The sequence below is a fragment of the Lissotriton vulgaris genome, chromosome 8, assembly GCF_964263255.1.
Source record: "Lissotriton vulgaris chromosome 8, aLisVul1.2, whole genome shotgun sequence".
NCBI classification, from domain to species: domain Eukaryota; kingdom Metazoa; phylum Chordata; class Amphibia; order Caudata; family Salamandridae; genus Lissotriton; species Lissotriton vulgaris.
The window spans coordinates 1,396,207,284-1,396,229,927 of record NC_141696.1 but is presented as its reverse complement, the minus strand read 5'-3'; the positions used below and the strand labels follow the sequence as shown (position 1 = coordinate 1,396,229,927).

General features: G+C 49.2%; 1 protein-coding gene across 1 annotated transcript in view; it reads right to left on the bottom strand.

Moving 5' to 3' along the window:
* The window catches only part of LOC147698809 (E3 ubiquitin-protein ligase TTC3-like), a 1,497,644-nt gene that overhangs the window by 472,356 nt on the left and 1,002,644 nt on the right, over positions 1-22,644 (bottom strand). Inside the window, exon 34 of the mRNA XM_086935406.1 lies at positions 20,115-20,180. Coding sequence (XP_086791532.1) covers positions 20,115-20,180 — 66 coding nt within the window. The remainder of the gene's footprint in view (positions 1-20,114; positions 20,181-22,644) is intronic.

Here is a 22,644-nt window from a genome sequence, read left to right as displayed (position 1 = left end):
GAAAGGGGCGGGGGTGCTTAAAGACATACAAGCCCTAGATACGGATCTTAAAAGGTTGGAAGCGGACCTTGCTGATGCCCCCACTGCAGACGCACAAATAGCTTTTAGGGAAAAACTGTCCTTGTACATGGAAGAAGCACAGAGAGAGGCAAAGTACAAAAGCAAGTACTGGGTGGCCAGAAGTTATGGAGAGGGAGATAGACCTGGAAAAATACTGGCACAAAAGGTGAAACGGCTGCGATGTGCCAACGTAGTCACGGAACTAACAGATTCGAGCAGTGTTATTTACCGGGAGTCATGAAATATTCTGAGAGAGTTCCTAGAACATTATAGCGCATTGTATACTACTACGGGAAACACGGTTGAGCAGCTGGACGACTTCTTGGGGGATGTGGCGCTGGGGTGGCTAAGCGACACGCAGAGGACCTTCTTGTGCGCGCCCTTTGAACTGGATGAGGTGCGGGATGCCATCATGAGTATGCAGACGGGTAAAGCCACTGGCACCGATGGCATTCCGGTGAAATTCTATAAAACATATATAGACATCATGGCCTCAGTACTTAGAGAGGTATATGAGGACTCAATGGAGGTGGGGTCACTGCCTCAATCAATGAGGGAAGCTTTGATATTGTCCCTGCCAAAACCTGGTAAGCCCCTTGACCTTTGTGACTCCTATAGACCATTGTCGTTGCTCAATTGTGACACGAAAATACTGGCTAAACTGATAGCCACAAGACTGAGTCTGTTAATGGAACATTTAATACTACCAGACCAGTCGGGGTTTGTGCCTGGCAGGGCAACATCCCATAACTTGCGGACGCTCTTTGCGATCCTGCACACCACCTCCCCTGATCTCCCCATGGTTGCTATATTCTTAGACGCAACTAAGGCGTTTGATTCGCTGGAATGGGGTTATCTATTTGGGGTGATGAAGCGGATGGGATTCCCGCCCTTGTTTTTAGCTTGGATTAAATTCCTCTACACCAAACCAATGGCCAAGGTATTGATCAATGGACACACTTCCCAAATATTTGAGATAACGAGAGGAACCAGGCATGGGTGCCCTCTGTCACCGTTGCTTTTCACGTTGGCGGTGGAACCTCTCGCTGAAAAACTACGGCAATGTCACAATGATAAGGCATTGCGGTGCTATCAGCTCCAGATACTTATCTCGCTCTACGCGGATGACATTACCCTATATATCCGAGTCCCACAACAGAACTTGAACCCGGTACTGCAGGAATTCCTTGTATTTGGGGAGGTGTCTGGTGTACAGATTAACTGGAATAAGTCTAACTTTTTTCCACCTATGGATGTGGTCAAGCGCTTTGAAATGCATTACCCCTTAGAATGGTGTGTGGATGAGCTTAAATATTTAGGAGTCAAAGTTACGAGGAATAGGGAAGAACTGTTGAGGGCAAATTATGGGACCCTTATGACCAAAATAGAAGACAGCGTGACGAGATGGGTGGCGCTCCGCCGGTCTATGGCGGGACGGGCTTCCTTAATTAAAATGGTGATACTCCTGCAGGTGTTATATTTATTTTTGAATATACCGTACTACCCAGGATCCTACTTTTTCAAAGCCATTACATCGGAGTTGATACGACTAGTGTGGGGAGGTAAACAGTCTCGACTACAGTGGGAAGTACTAACTAGACTTTATTCCCAGGGGGGGATTCGGGATACCAGATATAGAATTGTATTTTATAGCGGCGCAGGTATATTTTGTGTGGTTTTGGATTCATCAGCCTCGTTATATGCCACAAGTTGCGGCGGAGCAATGGCTGGCTCACCCTGTCCCGCTAGAGGGGGCAATATATACTAGGATAGGGCAAAGGGAGCAGCAACCGAACGTACTTTATGGTTCAATTAAGGCGTGGCACAAGATCACAGAGATATTGGGAGTGCCACTGGCGTATACACCACTGATGCCCCTCACTTATCACCCGGATATCCCGCTGCTGCAAGAGGGTTTTTTTTAGGAAATTTAGGGATAAGTTTGGACTAACAACGTGGGGGGATATGTACCATGAAAACAAGTTCCGTGTGCTGGAAAATATGTGCCCGGAAGGGATGCAGACGCCGTTAGACGTTTTTCTATATGTAAGACTTAGACAGGGAATAAAAGCGACTACCCTGGCGTTTCCTGACGTACCGGTACGGCTGACCCAGTTACATTCAATACTAGAAAGGCCCAAACCCATGCGTTTAGTTTCATTGATTTACAACACGGTGCATGCCCTGAGGGAGAGAATAGCAGCTCCGGCGCGGGTGAAATGGGACTCGGAATTAGGACGACAGCTGACAGATTCACAATGGGAGACCTGCTGCCTGCACACTGAGAGGGTTTCCGCGAGCAGCAGACTCCGCATCATACACTTTAAGTTTCTCCATAGGCTATACTATACACCTGCTAAGATGCACAGATTTAAATTGAGGGAGGATGATCGCTGTAATAGATGCCGCGCCCCTGGGGCGGATTTTTTGCACCTAGAGTGGGATTGTCCCAGCATTCGGGAATATTGGAATAAGGTGTTTAAGACGCTGCAGCAAATGATAGGCGAGACACTGGAACCGAATCCCTTGTTAGCACTGTTGGGGTTTATTACTCCAGTAAAGACAGAACACAGGAGGTTTGTGGCGATGGCACTTCTTATGGCCAAGCGCAGGGTGGCCTGCAGATGGGGAAGAGGCCGGGCACCCAAATTTAAGACATGGTTGGATAATTTAATCACTTGTCAAGAAAGGCTTGCCACATATTCTGAATTATTACTGGTGGCTTATAGGCCTAACGATATCTGGGCCCCCCTCACATGCTATCTCCTCGCTAGAGCGACAGCTACTTTGGGTAGCGAAGACTCGGCCGCTACAGGGGAGGGGACATGAGGATTTGACAGTGGTGAGGGGTAGGACTCTAGATCCTCAGATCTTCTAACGCTCCTGGTTCACTGCCACAGACATGTTATAGTTTTTAGGGATCGGGGGTAAGGAAGGGGTGTGTGTCGACCATTAACGAGCCTTGATCGTCCACGTGCCAGAAGAATTGTGTGATTCAGACGATGGGCAAATGAGCAGAGGGAGGAGGTGAAGCCCATTAGCGGATGTCCCACTGATGTTCGTACTGTATTGCGAAATGATATGATGGACACTTGGACCAATGTGATATTGTGATGTAAGATGTATGCAGAAGACAATGTTACGTTGTTTGAACTAAAATAAAAAGAATAAAACATTTTTTTTTTTAAAAAGGATGAGATTCATTTGAGGACATCTCCCTGGTGGAGTCTCTTGATGAGTGTATGGTGGGATATGGTACAGGAACGTTAGGGAGAGGTCGAGGGGGATCAAGGCCGCTGTCTCACCACGATCGAGGAGGGTTCTGATGTTGTCGATGGCAGCAAATAGGGTTGTCTCTGTGATGTGGTTGGCATGCAAACCGGGTTGGGGGCGTTGAGCAGGTTATTTCTCACAAGGTGTTCGGTAATCTGGCAGTTGATGGTCTCCTTGATGACTTGGGCAGGGAAAGGGAGCAGCAAGATAGGATGGTAGTTGAGTAAAACAAATTGCAGGATCAACAAAAAGGCAAAGGCCCCACAAGGGGTGGGATTTTCTTACATTCTGATTCATTCTACACAGCAGATAAAGGGGTACTGGTGAGGAGCCGCACCTATACTACGTACAATATCCCTATGTATGCATGAAAACTGCACACAAAGCACACATTTAGCTTTTGACACCCTCCCGGCCTTGGCAAGAGAAGGCAGGGTACCCACATGTTGAGAATGTGTAAAAGCCTTGGTGTAGGAGTAATACACATTTTATCTCTGATTTAAACCACATTCTTTATACTTTTTAGGAATACATAAATACCCCCAGGCGTCGAACTGGATCCGGAGAATTTTTTTCCTTAGCAGTAACCGTGTGTGTGGGTAGCTGGCATCGGTCGACTCCGCGTCCGTCATCGGCGTTGTGATCACCGGGATGATGTCGCAGTATCTACTTAGACGCTGGCCCAGCACGCTGACGTCAGTTCTTTACACGACAATCCATACCAGAAGCGCATAGCCATGCAAAACACTGACTACTGGTGCACAAAACTAGGGCCCTGAAAGGGAGTCCCTTACTCTAGAAGTCAGTTTGCAGAAAGAGGAGGATGGGTTGGGGCAGTAAGGAATCTATAACAAATATATGTCTCTTACAGATCTATTTTTACCGAAGGTATGTAACTTGTTCATCTGAAAGAAACTATTAGTTATGGATTCCTAACCTTAGAATAGATACCCCAGCAATACCAACCCGGCACGTTGGTCTGTGAACTAAGTTCACACCAGAAAGTCGTGGAGAACTGAAAGGCCGAAGAAGCCGTCCCTCCAGACTTGACTATCCAGGCAACAATGTTTACTGCATATGTGCAGCGTTGCCCAGGTGGCTGCCTGGCAGATGTCACTGAGGGGGGCTCCACCTCCCAAAGCAGTAGTGGCTGCCGTTGCCCTGGTGGAATGGGTGTGCAGTCCTACCGGAGGCTCCTTTCTCGCTAAGGAGTAACAGACCTTAATGCAAAGGACAACCCATCGAGAGATGGTGAGTTTTTGCACAGCAAAACATACAAGATGATGGACTGTTGATGGAATGTTGCACAATGGCAAAACAATCACCCCCAGTTACAGATCTGGGTTTAATCCATCGTTATTTTGCTCACCAAGCCACCCCAGTTCAGAGTTTTTGCACAGCCCTACCTTTCTCAGCGCATACATAGCCAACAAAAAGTTGATCGTCCACCCGGAATAGTTTTGTGCAATCCAAATAAAATTAACTCACGTTTTGGATCCAAACAGTGGAGTGTCTCCTCCTCTTTGGAAGGATGCGGGGGCAGGGAGAAAGTGGGCAAAGTGATAGTCTGTCCTATGTGATTAGAGGTAACCACTTTGGGAAGAAAAGAAGGTCTAGTTCAAAGAACAATCTTGTCCGGATGGTAGCAAGAAAAGGAGGTTTAGAAGATAGAGCCTGAAGCTCACTCACTCTGCGAGCAGAGGTGATGGCAACCAGAAAAGCAGTCTTCAAGGTTAAGAGTCTGAGAGGACAATTACGTAGTGGCTCGAAAAGGAGCGCACACAAGGTAAGTTAAGACCAGATTGAAGTCCCACTGGGGCATTAGGAAAGAGGTGAGTAATGTCCTTAAGAAACCTATTTATAATAGGGGACTTCAAAATCAGGAAGGCGAAGAAAGGCCTAAATGGCCGAAAGATAGCCTGTATGGGTACCCAGAGCAGAGCCCTGCTGGGCCAAAGATAGAATGAAGAGGAGAACCTCTGAAAGAGGGGCAGAAAGGTGATCCCAAGCCTTTGCTGTTGACCATACCACAAATTTGTTCCATCTACAGGAGTATACCCTTTTAATGGAGGGACTCCTGGCTGCCAAGTTGACATTACAAACTTCGGGAGAAAGGTCAGAAGCGGTCAACTGTTGCTGCTCAATCTCCACGTAAGGAGGTGGAGGCTGGACAGGTTTGGGTGGAGGACCGTGCCCTGCTGCTGCGACTTAAGATCCGCACGAAGAGGCAGTCTGATTGGAGGATCGATGTGCATGTTCAAGAGCTCGGGATACCAGAATCTTCGTGCCCAGTTCGGAGCCACAGGAATGACTTGGGCCCGGGTGCGCTTGATCTTCTTCAGCACTCTGGGCAGACGTGGTATAGGCGGAAAGGCATATAGAAGACCGCAATTCCACTTGCAGCGAAAAGCGTCGCCGAGCGAGTGCCACTTTCGAAATTCCAATGTGCAGTACAGCTGACATTGCGAGTTCTCTTCGGTGACGAACAGATCTAAAAAGGCTCTCCCACCACTGCTGAAAGAGACCTTGCACCACCTCCATATGTGATCCATCATGTACCGGGGGATGAGTTTGTCCGCCCTGGCGTTCAGAGAACCTGCCAGGTGTTGAACCACCAGGGACTTGCCCTGGTGTTCCAGCCACGTCCAAAGGTGAAGAGCCTTTTGGCACAGGGTACACGACCCCACCCCACCCTGTTTGTTGTAGTACCACATGGCGGTGGTGGTGTCAGTGAACACCTGCACTACTCATCCTTTGACAGAAGGAAGGAATGCGTTCAGTGCAAGACGAATCGCCCGGAGCTCCAGAAGATTGATGTGAAGCCCGAACTCCGCCAGAGACTAGAGGCCTCTGATCTCCGCCTCTTCCATGTGGCCGCCCCATCCCAGGAGTGACACATATGTCACCACTGTGAACTCTGGTTGGGGAAGGGAGAGGGATCGGCCTTTGACAGAATCCTGGTTTGTTAGCCGCCACTGCAATTGGTGTGCAGTGCCCTCTGAGATCTGGACGCAATTGGAAAGATTCCCCTGATGTTGCACCCAGTGGAACTTCAGGTCCCACTGCAGTGCCCGCATATGCCACCTGGCATGATCCACCAGCAGGATGTTGGCCAGGAGGCCCAGCAGCCTCAAGGTCAATCCGGGATAGAGGCGGAAACATCGGTATCATAGCCCGAATATCCCAGACTCACTGCTCGGGAGGATAAGCCAGAAACTGCGCTGTGTCCAGAACTGTTCCGATGAAAAGGAGCTTCTGGGAGGGAATCAGGCGTGACTTCGGCATGTTGATAGTGAACCCAAGCGAGTGCAGGAGGTCCACCGTGGTCTGGAGGGGGGAGATGACAGCCTGCCTTCAATAGCCAGTCTTGGAGATAGGGGAAGACTGGAACCTCTGATCTGTGCAGATGAGCGGCAACCACCGCCATCACTTTCGTGAACACTTGAGGGGTACTGGTAAGGCCAACTGGGAGCATGATAAACTGAAAATGCCCGTGGCCTACTGCAAACTGTAGATAATGCCGCTAGGCTGGCAGAACGAGGATGTGGAAGTAAGAGTCCTGCAAGTGCAATGCTACCATCCAGTCTACAGGATCGAGGGCAGACAGGACCTGAGCTAAAAGAAAAAATACTCCCCGAGCACACAGCTCAGCACTTTATCAATATTATTTTCATGAACGATAATCCCACTTGAAAAAGTATCCGTATGGTAAAGAGTTTCGATCTCCTTCCTCCTTCGTATCCACAACTCCAATATTCTTAATCTTCAAACAGTCTCCAAATCCCACGTGTACGTGTGCTTTGACGAAGGAGGATTCAGACTATATTAAGAGAGAAAGGATAGAGAGTTGTGCGTTTGACACCGATACAGACCACTTTAGAAGATTTGTACTTTGGAATCTGAATTTCAGCCCTGAGGAAGTCAAGGATGCTTGATCTAGCACGACGAAACAAGTGTTGGCTGCTTTGAATTTGGTTTATATTGAAGAAATACCTAATTAAATGTTTTGGATGTACAGTCAAGAGAAGTCTGCTGTCCCAACTGAAGAATAATTGACTTAAGAAAAGAAGAATACATTTTTGGACATTTAAATCTATATTTGTGGATCATATACATTTTGTGTGCTCGTGGAGGATTTTTTCTTTCAGTTTTGTTATCCGTGCATGCGGGTAGAGGTAGGGTTGTGTAGGTAACCAACCCTTCTTACCCTGTGAGCACCGTTCTGTACGAATTGCAATTTGATACTCTGACCCAGATATGTAGTTGAGCGCTCTTTCGTTTACCTGGTTACCTAGTGTTCAGTTAGGACCTGAGCTAATGTCAACATTTTGACCTTTTTCCGGAGGAAGCAGTTGACATCCCTGAGTTCCAAGATAGGACGCAGGCCTTTGTCCTTCTTGGGTACCAGGAAGTAGTGGGAGTAACAACCACAACCTACTTCTGGGACAGGGACTCGCTCTATAGCTCCCTTGGCAAAGAGGGCCAAGTGATCCTCCGACATGTGATGGAGTGTTGGCGGCATGTGGGGAGGGGTAGTATTGAAGGGGAGGGAGTAGCCCCTTGAGACTATCTGCAAAACCCACCTATCTGACGTGATGATGTGCTAGTGGGGGAGGTGATAGTGGATCATGCCACCCACTGGTAACTGGTGGCCCTGAAAGGTCAAACTAGGAAGGTTTGGAGGCTGTTACAGAGGGGGCACTGATGGACTGGCCGGCCTGCTGGCCCCCAGACAAACCGCGTTGGGGCCAACGTCCCCGGCCGCGCAGAGGCTGGGTAGCTTGCGCTGGCCTGTGGCCCTGGGTGGAATGTGGTGGGGCACCCCTTCCGTGGCCACAAAAGGGGCGAAAGGCAGATTGAACTGGGCGAGAGGTGGCAGCGAGGCTCAAGGATCTGGCCATAGCTCAAGAGTCCTTGAAGCGCTCATGGGCATTGTCCGCCTTGTCGCCAAACAGGCGACAACCATCAAAGAGCATGTCCAAAAGGGTCGATTGGACATCCCCGGAGAAGCCAGTGGAGCAGCTCAAGGCTACTGATGGATAAATCATTCTACACAGCAAGTCAGCGGTATCTAGCCCACATCAAAGAAGCCAGTGGATCGTCTCAAGGCTACTGACGTATACATCGTTCTACACAGCGAGTCAGCGGTATTTAGCCCACATCGAATGGCAAACTTTGCTGCATCTCTACCCTCTGTAACTGCACGGTAGAGTAGGGCCCGGGCCTCCTCCAGGCACTGTGGCAGCAATTACGCAACCGTATCCCACACAGAGTGGGTGTAACAGCCCAAGAGACATGCGGTGTTCAGCGACCGTAGTCCTAAGCTGGCGGAAGAAAACATCTTCTTCCCAAGATGGTCCAACTTCATGGACCATCTATCTGGTGGAGCAGTAGGGAACGTACCTTTGAATGTTGAGGTTTGGACCACCAAGCTCTCGGGGTAGGGTGTTGGGAGAGGAAAATTGGGTCGCCCGGGGCTGGGCGGTGGCGTCTGTCAATTTATCTCCCACTTGGAACCACGCTGCAGGAGCGACGATATTCCCTTCTCTCTACCCCCACACAAACTGCAGGCCACGATATGAATACCAATGTACTCTACAGCCTGGGCCAGGAGAGAGGGAAGAGTAAAAAATAATAATCCCCGGGAGGAGGAAGGCTTCGGGGGCCCAGGTAGTCTCCTGATTGATCTCATGTACTTCCTTTAGCATACAATGTATCTCGCACCCTGCAGAGGAGAAACAAACAGAAAGGAGCACTTATAAATATCACCTCCAGCTCTGTCTCTCTCAATCAATCAATCAATCAATCAGTGACATTTATAGAGCGCGCTACATACCCGTAGGGTCTCAAGGCGCTGGGGGGGTGCCGCTACTGCTCGAACAGCCAGGTCTTCAGCTTCTTCCTGAAGGAGAGGTGGTCTTGGGTCAGGCGCAGGTCGGTCGGGAGGGAGTTCCAGGTCTTGGCGGCCAGGTAGGAGAAGGACCTTCCTCCTGTAGTCGCTCTTCGGATGCGGGGGACGGCGGCGAGGGCGTGGTTGGCTGATCGGAGGTGGCGTTTGGGAGCGTAGAAGTTGACTCGGCTGTTGAGGTAGCTCGGGCCTTGGTCGTGTAGGGCTTTGTGTGCGTGGGTGAGGAGGCGGAAGGTGACTCTCTTGCTGACGGGGAGCCAGTGGAGGTCTCTCAGATGTCCGGAGATGTGGCTGGTTCGTGGGATGTCGAGGATGAGTCTGGCTGAGGCGTTTTGGATCCGCTGGAGTCTCTTCTGGAGCTTGGCGGTGGTGCCGGCGTAGAGGACGTTGCCGTAGTCCAGTCGGCTGGTGACGAGGGCCTGGGTGACGGTCTTCCTGGTCTCTGTGGGGATCCACCAGAAGATCTTCCGTAGCATGCGTAGGATGTTGAAGCACGACGAGGAGACGGCGTTGACTTGCCTGGACATGGAGAGGGAGGAGTCCAGGATGAAGCCCAGGTTGCGTGCATGGTCTGTCGGTTTGGGTGCGGTGCCCAGGGCGGGAGGCCACCAGGAGTCGTCCCAGGCGGAGGGTGAGGAGCCCAGGATGAGGACCTCCGTCTTGTCCGAGTTCAGCTTCAGGTGGCTGGTCGTCATCCACTCGGCTACCTCTTTCATCCCTTCGTGTAGGTTGGCTCTGGCGGCGGCGGGGTCGTTGGTCAGGGAGAGGATCAGCTGGGTGTCGTCGGCGTAGGAGATTATGCTGAGGTTGTGTTTGCGTACGATGGCCGCGAGGGGGCTCATGTAGACGTTGAAGAGGGTGGGGCTCAGAGAAGATCCTTGGGGGACGCCGCAGATGACTTCGGAGGCCTCTGACTTGTATGGTGGTAGGCGGACTCTCTGTGTTCTTCCGTCGAGGAAGGAGATGATCCATTCCAGCGCCTTGTCCTGGATTCCGACGTTGCTGAGGCGCCGTACTAGGGTGCGGTGGCAGACCGTGTCGAATGCCGCGGAGAGGTCTAGGAGGATGAGGGCCGCTGTTTCTCCATTGTCCATCAGGGCCCGGATGTCATCGGTGGCGGCGATGAGGGCGGTCTCGGTGCTGTGATTGGCTCGGAAGCCGGACTGTGAGGGGTCGAGGGATCCGTTAGTCTCGAGGAAGGCGGCCATCTGCTTGTTGACGGTCTTCTCGATGACTTTGGCTGGAAACGGGAGAAGCGAGATGGGGCGGTAATTCTTGAGGTCGGTGGGGTCCGCTGTTGGTTTCTTGAGTAGAGCGCTGAGTTCGGCGTGCTTCCAGCTCTCCGGGAAGGTGGCGGTGTTGAAGGATGTGTTGATGATGTCTCGCAGGTGGGGTGCGATGACAGCGTCGGCCTTGTTGAAGACGTGGTGAGGGCAGGGGTCGGTCGGTGATCCGGAGTGGATGGAGTTCATCGTGCGGATGGTGTCTTCGGTGCTGATCGGGGTCCAGGCGTGGAGGGTGGTGGTGAGGGGTGGTTGTTCGGTCATGGTGTGCGTTGGTTGGTTGTCGAAGCTGCTGTGTATGTCGGTGATCTTGTTGTGGAAGTATGAAGCGAGGGAGTTGCAGAGGTCTTGCGATGGGGTGATGTCGTTGTTTCCTGCGCTGGGGTTGGAAAGCTCTTTCACGATGTTGAAGAGTTCCTTGCAGTTGTGTGCGTTGTTGTCCAACCGGTCCTTGAATGCTGTTTTCTTGGCGGCGCGGATCAGCTGGTGGTGCTTCCGGGTGGCAAGCTTGAGGGAGGTCCTGTTGTCCGGTGTCGGTTCCCTTTTCCAGACTTTCTCGAGGGCTCGGCAGTTCTTCTTGGAGCTCTTGAGTTCGTCTCTAAGCACATACAACACCCAGCACCAAACACAACCTTCACCCTCCTTTCTTACCCGTTGTGAATTTCAGCAGGGCTGCATAGGAGACTCCTTTCCTCACTTACAGTGAGGAAGCCTTCAAAACGGAACACCACTCCAATATAGTGTTCCTTGCTCTTAAGTGCACGTTAGGGGAAAAAAGTCCTTGGACTAAAAAAAACCCGTTTTCAATTCTGTAGAGCAGAATTAACTCTCCACACTTCTCGCTTCCCGAAAAAACCCGTGGCCACAAAGGTAAATAAAGAGAAACGTAAAAAAGTCGCCGGTTCGTAAGTAGAACCAAAAGTCTTACACAAGAACGCCGAGTGTAAACACAACACCCGGAACTGACAACTCCGGCAAGAAGGCAATGTTCGTGCGCAGCCGCGCACAGGAATCCAAATCCTTATCGGTGGCAAGTTACGTCACTTGCAGGGTCCCAATCACCCACGTCGGTAATCCAATCCCCGTTTTAAGAGAAAAAAAAGTACTTTGAAAGTCAGAACGAAGCCTCGCTCTGACTCTCGATTCTGTCCCAGGTAGCACAAACACGAACTCAGCAAAAATCCCCAGAGCACGGTCCACAGATAGATAACTTGACCGAGAGTAAACCAAGCACCGACTGCCTGGCGTCCGGTCATTAAATGCAATCACATGGGTAATGAGGGGAGGAGGGTTTTCAAAATCATGTGCAGAGAGAGAGGACTAGCCGCAACCCATTCTAATTCCCAACAGTACCTCCCCTCAAAGGCCTCCCAACCAGACGGGGCTTAGAAGGGTGGCGTAAATGAAAAAGCCTCACTAATCTAGGAGCATGAACCCCACTCGCTGCCTCCCATGTACGATCCTCAGGGGGATATCCCTTCCAGTCTATCAGATACATGAGCTTCCCGTTCCTTCTCCGGGAGTCCAGGATAGCACTAACCTCAAACTCTTCTTCCTCTCCAATCATCACAGGGGGAGGTGGAGGCAAAACCTGAGTGGTAACGACATAGGGTTTCAGAAGGGAGGTATGAAAAACAGGATGGATCCCATACTCATCAGGTAACCCCAACTTCATTGCCACAGGGTTGACTACCTTGAGTACAGGAAAAGGACCCACAAACCTAGGCTGTAATTTACGGGACCCCCCTATTCTCAAGTTCTTGGTGGAAAGCCACACCTTATCCCCCACCCGATAGGAAGGAGCAGGGGCCCTATGTTTATCTGCCTGCTTCTTCATGTCCACCTTGGCCTTTTCTAGATGTTCCACCGCCGTATTCCAAATCTGAACCAAAGAGAGACCTAAGGCAGTCACAGCAGGCACCTGGCCAGAAGGCTGAAAGGGGATCGCTCGAGGGTGAAACCCCATGGAACAAAAGAAAGGGGTCATTCCTACCGCTGAATGCACACTGTTGTTATAGGCGAATTCAGCAAGCGGAAGAGCCACAACCCAATTACAAGCCAATGAAGTTCCCAGACACCTCAAATACTGCTCCATGGTCTGATTAGTGCGCTCCGTCTGCCCATCCGACTGAGGATGATAAGCGGAGGACAGACATAGATTCATTTTCAAAGCAGCACACAATTCCTTCCAAAAATGAGAGATAAATTGAGCCCCTCTATCAGAGACAATGGACAGAGGCAATCCATGCAGGCGTACCACGGAAGACAAGAAGATGGTGGCTAATTCCCCTGCAGTAGGCAACTTAGCCAAGGGTATGAAATGTGCCATCTTAGTGAAGGAATCAACCACTACTAATATGACCGTAAAACCAGACTCCAGAGGTAAGTCCGTCACAAAATCCATACTTATTGTTTGCCAGGGAGCCTTGGGGATCGGTAGAGGATGCAACAATCCTGAGGGTTTGGCATGGATTGGTTTATTCACAGCACACACCGGACAAGCCTTCACGTACGACTGCACGTCTCTCATCACTGACTCCCACCAGAACCACCGCAAACAAAATTCCATGGTTTTGGTGGAACCAGGATGCCCAGCAAGAGAAGAGGAATGACACCATTCCAATACCATATCACGGAGATCAGGGGGAATAAACAATTTATCCTCACGATACAACAACCCAGTTCTTAGGGAAAACAAAGGTTGTGACAACCAGGGTGTAAGATCAATCTTTGCCAGTTCTACCCGAACCAAGTCATTAAAATCATCATTGGAAATGCTGCCCACTATTCTCTCAGGAGCTATGAAGGAACACCTCTCTTTCTCAACTGTCAGGTTAGTGTGTTTCACATGGATACGGGACAAAGCAGCTGATTTTAACTGTTGTACCGCGGGCCTATAAGTAATGATAAAATCATACTCATTAAAGAATGAAACCCACCTCATCTGTCGAGGGGTTAAGGCTCGTGCTGACCTGAAGAACTCCAGGTTCTTATGATCAGTGAAGATAGTTATCGGATGCCGAGCACCCAACAAATGATGGCGCCACTCTTCAAAGGATAATTTAATGGCCAACAATTCACGCTCCGCAACAGTGTAATTCCTCTCAGCGGGCAGCAAGGTTTTAGAGAAAAAGGCAATCGGATGCATATATCCATTCTCCGCATCTCTCTGGGAAAACACCCCACCTACTGCACACAACAAAGCATCCGCTTCCACAAAGAAAGGCAAAGTAGGGTCAGGATGAACCAAAACAGGAGCTGTCGTGAACCTTTCAATCAATAGATCTAGGGAAGACTGAGCATGATCTGACCAAACAAAAGGCACCCCCTTGCGTAACAACACCGTCATAGGTGCCACAATTTCAGAGAAATGCGAAATAAACTGCCGATAAAAATTGGCGAACCCAAGAAGGACTTGAATATCTCGTACACAAGTGGGAGACGGCCAAGAAGTGATAGCTTCTGTTTTCTTGGGATCCATCATGATCCCCCGTTCGGAAATCACAAATCCCAAAAATTCCACCTTAGACGTATGAAAGCTACACTTTTCAAGTCGAACATACAACTGATGTTCCTGCAGACGCTGCAAAACCTGTCCTACATGGACTTCGTGCTCCTCAACAGTGGTAGAAAACACAAGGATATCGTCTATGTAGACTATGACGCTCAAATCCAAATATTCCCTCAACACCTCGTTAATGAAAAACTGAAAAGCAGCCGGCGCGTTGCATAGCCCAAACGGCATAACACAATATTCATACAGGCCGAATTTGGTCCGGAAGGCAGTTTTCCATTCATCGCCTTCACGGACACGGATGAGATGGTAAGCACCCCTGAGATCTAATTTGGTGAAAACCGTCGCATGCTTCAGTTGATCAAGCAACACAGGTATCAGGGGAAGAGGGTACTTGTTCTTAATCGTACCCTTATTGAGCGCTCTATAGTCTACACAAGCCCGAAGTCCACCTTCCTTTTTCGGAATAAAAAAGATAGCCGATGACACTGGCGAGGAGGAGGGACGAATGAACCCTTTCTCCAGCATCTCTTCAATATACTCCTTCAAATGCTGTTCCTCAGGGCCCGACAAGGCATAAACTCGACTACAAGGCAACGTAGCCCCAGGCATAAGGTCAATCCGGCAATCAAAAGAGCGATGCGGGGGGAGTTCCCTAGTCTTCCCTTTATCAAATACATCGCTATAAGCCGAATAAGATTCAGGGACCCCCAAAGCTTCCTCCGTTCCTCCAGAACTAGCAGCACAAGTCAAAGGGGTGATCCAATCAGTGGCGACCTTGTAACAATCCTGTAAACAATGAACGGAGTCTAGGGTTACTGTTCTCCTTATCCAATCTATCTTGGGGTTGTGTGTCTGCAACCATGGTACTCCCAAGACAACTCCGAAAGAAGGGGCATCGATCAAATCAAAACCTATTTCCTCCGAGTGACCATTATCACCTATCATACATAGAGGTTCGGTCTGACGTGTGATGGTACCAGATGACAATTCAGTACCGTCGATAGCCCGAACCGGTTCAGGTTGTTCCTTGTAAACCCAGGGAACTCCAATCCTCTCGGCTAACTTAATATCCATGAAGTTCCCCGTAGCCCCGGAGTCCAACAGAGCCGACACAGGAGCCCTATGGTTGTTAGATATCACCAAACAGACAGTGATGGTGAAATGTCTGGGGACTCTCTTCACTATTCCGGGAATTTGATACGGAGTACAAGGAACCAGAGAGTCCACATGCAGGGCATCCCTGTGCACACAAGCCACTGCCTTCCGGGATGGTTCCTTGGAAGGTTTCACAGGGCAATCCCTCGCATAATGTCCCTCATGACCACAATATAAACATAAGTTGTTGGTTCGACGCCTTTCTTTTTCTACTGAAGAGAGCGGTCCTCTAACTCCACCTATCTCCATCGGTTCAGGGATCTGTTTTAAGTCCCCCCCTGTTCCCCGAGAGTCACTCCGAAAAGTTAGAGGGCGTGACTGAAAGGATCTGGTTCTTTCTCCCTTTCTTTCCAATAACCGGTGATTCAACTTCACCACCAAATCAATAAACTCATTACAATCAGAAGGAGGATTAACCACCTGGGAAACCACATCCTTTAGTTCTTCACTTAACCCTTGATAGAAAATGGAAGTACGCTTATCAACAGGCCAATGGGTTTCGGACACTAATCTATTGAAGGTGGATACATAAGTAAGTAGATGTTGTTTACCTTGCCTTAACTTCAATAGTTCGGCGTCACTAGCCTGCATAAACGCATGTTTGGCAAACAAGGCGTGCATCATGTCTTTGAACAAATCATAATCGTTCAGAACGGGATCATTGTTCTCCACCAAAGGCACCGCTCAGGTTGCTGCTGTCCCTGCCAAATAGGAAATCACAAATGCCACTTTGGCGGAATCATTAGGAAAAGCTGTGGGTCTACACAGAAAGTGGAGCTGGCACTGATTCATGAATACCCCAAATTTATTCGAGTCCCCCGTAAAACGTTCGGGGACCGCTACAGGGACCGGAATGGGTGTGGTAACATTCACAGTCATGGGAGCAGAGCTACTACTGGCTCCACGTTCAAATTGAAAGGTGGCAGGATGTATCACTGGTTTTCCTGCTCCCAAACTCCCCAATTCTCGGGACCTAGCCACATCCAACTCCCTACGCAAACCCTGGTTCTCATGTTTAACATCCTGCAATTGAGTCTGTAAAGCAGTTATGGCACCCATTAACTCCTGCATAGTGCGGACCCTGTCTTCACGCCCACTTTCCTCACTCTTATCTACATCCATCCTCGCTCGGGCAGCGCAACTATTCGTGGGCTTGGTTTTCTGTCAATTTATCTCCCACTTGGAACCACGCTGCAGGAGCGACGATATTCCCTTCTCTCTACCCCCACACAAACTGCAGGCCACGATATGAATACCAATGTACTCTACAGCCTGGGCCAGGAGAGAGGGAAGAGTAAAAAATAATAATCCCCGGGAGGAGGAAGGCTTCGGGGGCCCAGGTAGTCTCCTGATTGATCTCATGTACTTCCTTTAGCATACAATGTATCTCGCACCCTGCAGAGGAGAAACAAACAGAAAGGAGCACTTATAAATATCACCTCCAGGTCTGTCTCTCTAAGCACATACAACACCCAGCACCAAACACAACCTTCACCCTCCTTTCTTACCCGTTGTGAATTTCAGCAGGGCTGCATAGGAGACTCCTTTCCTCACTTACAGTGAGGAAGCCTTCAAAACGGAACACCACTCCAATATAGTGTTCCTTGCTCTTAAGTGCACGTTAGGGGAAAAAAGTCCTTGGACTAAAAAAAACCAGTTTTCAATTCTGTAGAGCAGAATTAACTCTCCACACTTCTCGCTTCCCGAAAAAACCCGTGGCCACAAAGGTAAATAAAGAGAAACGTAAAAAAGTCGCCGGTTCGTAAGTAGAACCAAAAGTCTTACACAAGAACGCCGAGTGTAAACACAACACCCGGAACTGACAACTCCGGCAAGAAGGCAATGTTCGTGCGCAGCCGCGCACAGGAATCCAAATCCTTATCGGTGGCAAGTTACGTCACTTGCAGGGTCCCAATCACCCACGGCGGTAATCCAATCCCCGTTTTAAGAGAAAAAAAAGTACTTTGAAAGTCAGAACGAAGCCTCGCTCTGACTCTTGATTCTGTCCCAGGTAGCACAAACACGAACTCAGCAAAAATCCCCAGAGCACGGTCCACAGATAGATAACTTGACCGAGAGTAAACCAAGCACCGACTGCCTGGCGTCCGGTCATTAAATGCAATCACATGGGTAATGAGGGGAGGAGGGTTTTCGAAATCATGTGCAGAGAGAGAGGACTAGCCGCAACCCATTCTAATTCCCAACAGCGTCAGGCAATCATCTTATCAACAGGAGCCCCTGTGCTGAACTTGGACCAAGTGCCCAAAAGGATGTCTGTGAGAGCCTCACTGAACGGCAGCAGAGGCTGCAAAGAGGCCGATGCCGGCTGAAGCACCTCAATCAGGAAGTTAGTCCTGACCGCCACCGTAGGAAGCTCAAGGCCCAAGGCCTTAGCCACCCTGCGCAACACCACAACGTAGGAGGCTCCCTCCTCCATGGCCACGGTAAGGGTATAAAGCATACCAAGGTCTGGGGAGGTATGCAGACCACTGGCCTCACCCAACTCCTCTCTCCAGTCCAGCTCTTCAAGCTGGTCTGCCAGAGGGTCAACAGACCCTTCCCAGTCCTCCTGGGAGGCGCAGGTCCGGCTCTGCGTCCAAGTCGAAGGGGAGACCGGGGTCGATGCCGGCTGGGGACACAACCGGCATCGGAGGAGGTATCGCCAGAGGAATCGGTGCCAGGGAGATGTTGTGAGGTCTACCGCAGCGATCCGGATCCAGGCCTGGATCCCTGGGGGCCCTGCGGCACCGGTGCCGGAGCTGCCGGCATCATAAGCCTAGAGCCCCAGCCAAGTCTGCAGAGACAGGCTGCTCAAAGATGGAGTGGGGTGCTTCGTAAAATGCACGAAGCTGGGCACGGGACACTGGCTTCCGGGATGGGAGGGAAGCTCGGAGCCGTCCCAGTAGGCTCTGCGGGCAGAGCCGAAGAATGATGACCTTCCGCATCCTGCGTCACTTAGGCCGACAGACGGAGAGAAGGTGAATAACGACGGCTTCTTTTTTTTTTCTTGTACTTTGACTTACCTGATGACAAAGACTTGGAGAAGGAATGATGGTGGTGACTCCACAACCAGTCCAGCAACCTCCCTCTCGACCGGGATCTTGAGCAGTGCAGAGCTGACTGCCAGTCATCCAGAAGCTTTCGGGACAGCTCCTGCAAAGACTTTGGGTTCATGGCCCGACAGTTGGAGCACGACTTTGGGTCGGGGTCGCGGTCCAGGCACCAGAGGCACACGAGGTGCGGGTCCGTGACGGACATCAACTTGTGACAGGAGTCACAAAGCTTGAAGCCGGTCTAACGATGGGACATCCCTACGTGCACCAGGAGGCGAACGACTCTAAAAAGTTTTTGACTAAAGTCGAAAAAGTGTTCGTCAAAATAGGACTACGGGTACCGCTCTCTCCGGATCTGCGCTGGCTGGCGTGGAAAAAGAAAGAACGGATGTCAGCGGGCAGGGGCTGCTTCTAAGTAGATACCGCAATGTCATCCCAGCAATCACGACACCGATGACAGACACGGAGTCGACCGACGCCACCTACCGACACGCAGGGGTACTGCTAAGAAAACAAATTCTTCGGATCCAGTCGGATGCCTGGGGGTAATTCCAAGGTAAGGAATCTATAACTAATAATCTATTTCAGATAACTGTCTTCAGTCTTCTGATTCGGAGATGGTCAAGTGTGCCTACAGCAGATGATGGATCGATGTTATAGTGGTATATATGTTATCTTTTAAAACTAAGTACATTATAAGGCCAACTGTCTGGGACAAGCACTGTTTGAGTGTAGCCCAAGTGATGCATATGTTAAGGTAGTCAGAAGCTGGGTTTTATTTTGCTCTATCAACCAACTGATTGAGGTCATCAAAAGTAAGACTTTTCTTATCTATGCCTGGAGATGAAGGGTCAGCTGAAGAAATTCCTCAGAGATCAATGAGCTTTTTGCTGTTGTGTGCTAGATCACTGCAACAAAGAGGTGTGTAGGTTGACTGTTGCTAATTTGGAGGGTTTATGCACTATTGTCTACTATTGATTTAGAAAAATTGACTGCAGCTTTGTGTTAAAAAGTCTAGGCTACAGACGTGTCTTGTACACAACATCCCCCTTAACTGGCAAGGAAGCTTTGACTAATGCAACACTTTGCCACTTAGCTTTGAAGAGCAATATCTTGTTTCAAGCATGATAACTTCTGTTTTGCACAATATTCATTGATTAACCCCTTCAGTGCTGATGACAAAGCCAGCTCGTCATGGGTTTTACCTGCGCTGTGCTTATGACGAGCTGGCTTTGTCATGAACAATGGGCATCTCAAGAATGCAGCACAGGACGGGAAAACACCTTAGCAGCCAAGGTGTTAAAGATTGTATTTTGCTTCACTTTCATGCTGGCCAGTGTGGCCTGCAGTACTATGCAGAGTAGCACACCTTTAATTGTCAGAATTAACTGGTGTGTCTAATGAGACAAAGGATAATACACTGGAAATGTTGCATTCCGGAGAGTGGTGGTATGCAACTGGCTTGTACCTCACCTTACATGTAATCAAAGGTTTACCATTTTGTGGTCCCACAACAGCACACACTTCTTCCATTTGCTGCTTCCATTTCCTCTTTCTACACAGATTTAAGCATTTCAGATGTATATTATGGTACAACTAGAGCACTTTGCACATAATGTTTTACAAAAAATGAGATGGCATGATCAATGCAGCAATGTTCACAAAGTATAAGAGAAATGATATATAGTTCCACAAAAGAAATCCAATGTAACAAGATAAATCATATGTTTGGAAGCAAAAAATACATTTACAATATTCTAGCATAATAGGTGTTCATTCTCATTTCATTATAATAGAGGTTGAATTTTCCATTAGTAGTGATGGGTGTTACTTAAAGTCTCCAGAAAGAAAACACATTTACTTACTTGCTGTTTTTCAAATGGATGAAAAGGTTCGGTATTTACAACACGGTTTGACAATTCTATAACATCCTAAAATAAATGAAAAATGAAATAGTCAACAGTGAACAGATACTGCTGATCCAACTTCACATCTGATACACACAATAATGTGTCTCAAAAGCAAACTTTGAAGGAAAGATTACTTATACTCAGAATAAATTGCTTTTGGTGGCTATGTTATTCTTCATGCGAAAGTAGAGTTTATTATGTGTATTGCTAATCAGTACAAGTACCCATGCATCTAAAAACGAGCTATCAATTGAGGAAAAAAGCAAAGGAGCAACGTCTTACATTGTGAAGGCCTATCAGAGTGTCATCAGCATTTTGGAATACTTGAAAAGATTAAATTCCCTAACTTAGAATAAAGTCGGAGTTGTAAAAACAAAAGTAGGAATATCTGTACCACAACTCAGCCCAATGCTGCCATGATGTTTTGGGAGATGTCACATTTCATACAACCACCTCCCAAAGGATTCCTGGAGCACTTTGATGTGCAATTTCGCCTCCACATCTAACAAGTGACGACCTGAATTGGGTTCTGGGGACATGGTAACCGGATTCAGGGTATGGCTAAAGGACATGTCCTGCATGCATTACTGAGATTGGGGGCACAAGGGACAAGCAAACAGCTTGTTAAGGGCCATGTCTTACGCCCTGTGCATGGCTGTGAGGAAACAGGCTTTTTGCAGGGACTCTGAAATTCTCTGAGCCCTGCTAAACAGGACTAGTGCATGTGCTCTGATCCTTAAAAAGGTACTTGTTAAATTGGCTTATCCCATCTTGGCATAACTTGCAAGTCTCTAGTCTATGGTGCCGGAGAGATCTAGGGCCTATAACTTAAAACGTCCCTCGGGTACTGCCACAGTAGCTGTGCTACCATAAGTGGGGCAAGACAAAAGCATGACTCTTAGCCTGCCACTGCTGGTTGGCAGAGCAGCTTTAAACTGCTAACTCTACTTTGCCATTTCAAACCATGGCAAAGCCCAAGCGTTCCTTTTTAATATTTATAAGCCACTCACCTACATCAGGCCTTCTGAGCTCTAAAGGCAGGGTGCTTTATATTAGAAGGTTGGATCTATAGTTCATGTTTTAAGGTCCAAACTGTAAAAACCAGCACTGAGGCAGTAGCCTTCTCGGGAGAAGTGTGAACGATGCCAAGGAAAAGCCTACAAAGGGCCTGACAGGAGAGGAGATGTTATCTCTTCCTGGAAGGAAAGCCACACAGGGTGTGAGCCCAAAATGCGAGCTTCAAAGAAGAAGCTGCCTTTGTAGGACAAATGACAAGCACACATGAAGAGGTGCTTCCCCTTTGTTTTAGTAAATAGGAGGGCAACAGGGACAGCCAGGGGGGAAACACTGGTCAAACTGGTCTTCCTGTGGGCGTGTAGCCCGAGGTAGCTGCACCCCTGGAATGGACTACCAAGCTCCACAAGGGATTCTGCCATCTTTTGAGTGGGCAGAGAACAGCATTCTGGAAACATTCTGGGTGAGCTGATGCCACACTTCACATGAAGTTGTTCTGTGGAGTGTAGGACCCAAGTCACCCATTAGCTAGTAACCACCACCTCCTCTGTGAGCACTTTATGGGCATAAGTATGGCACAACTGGCCCCATACGTTAGATCATGTCTATACTGGAGAGAGGACCAAAGGAGGACTGACTTGCTGACCGTGGAACCGGCAAAGAGAGGCCGCAGCGAAGACTGGGCTGCACGTGGGCGAGTGAAAGGAGGACAGTCCTCTGGTGCGTGGATGGAGGAAAATTTTCCCCGACACAGAGACAGAAGAGCTGATTCCAAGAGTCATTTGGCTGACTTCTTATTGCAACAAAAGCTGAGGAAGCCTACCTTGGTGATTTGGTAGCCAAGATCACTGGATTGACGCTCCTCAACGAAGTGCAGCCTGGGAGACTAAGTCCTGGAGCTCAGAAGTTGCACCTGATTCTGCCAGACCTAGAAGAGTCATCAGAGTGCAGTTTGGTCCCCCAGAGGACAAGCTATTGCCCAAAAAAATAGAACCGCTGGATCTGGCACAGCAGGACACCTGTAGACCATGGGCAACTGATTTAGTGCTGGACTTCATCTGGACTTCGAGGGGCATCGACCTCTGAGGCCAATGTCAAGTCAAGTCAAGTCAAAGAATTTATATAGCGCACTACATACCCAGAGGGTCTCAAGGCGCTTAAGGAGGGGTGGGGAATCACTTGTCAAATATCCACGTTTTAAGTTGCTTTCTGAATGCTAGGTGGTTCTGGGTAAGGCGAAGGTGGGTGGGGAGTGAGTTCCAGGTTTTAGCTGCCAGGTAGGAGAAGGATCTACCTCCCATGGTGGTCTTGTTGATGCGAGGTACAGTGGCAAGGGCTTGGTTGGAAGATCGAAGGTGGCGGGAGGGGGCGTAGAAGGACAGTCGTGCGTTGAGGCATTCTGGTCCGATTTCGTATAGTGCTTTGTGTGCGTGGGTAAGGAGCCGGAAAGTGATCCTCTTATTGACGGGAA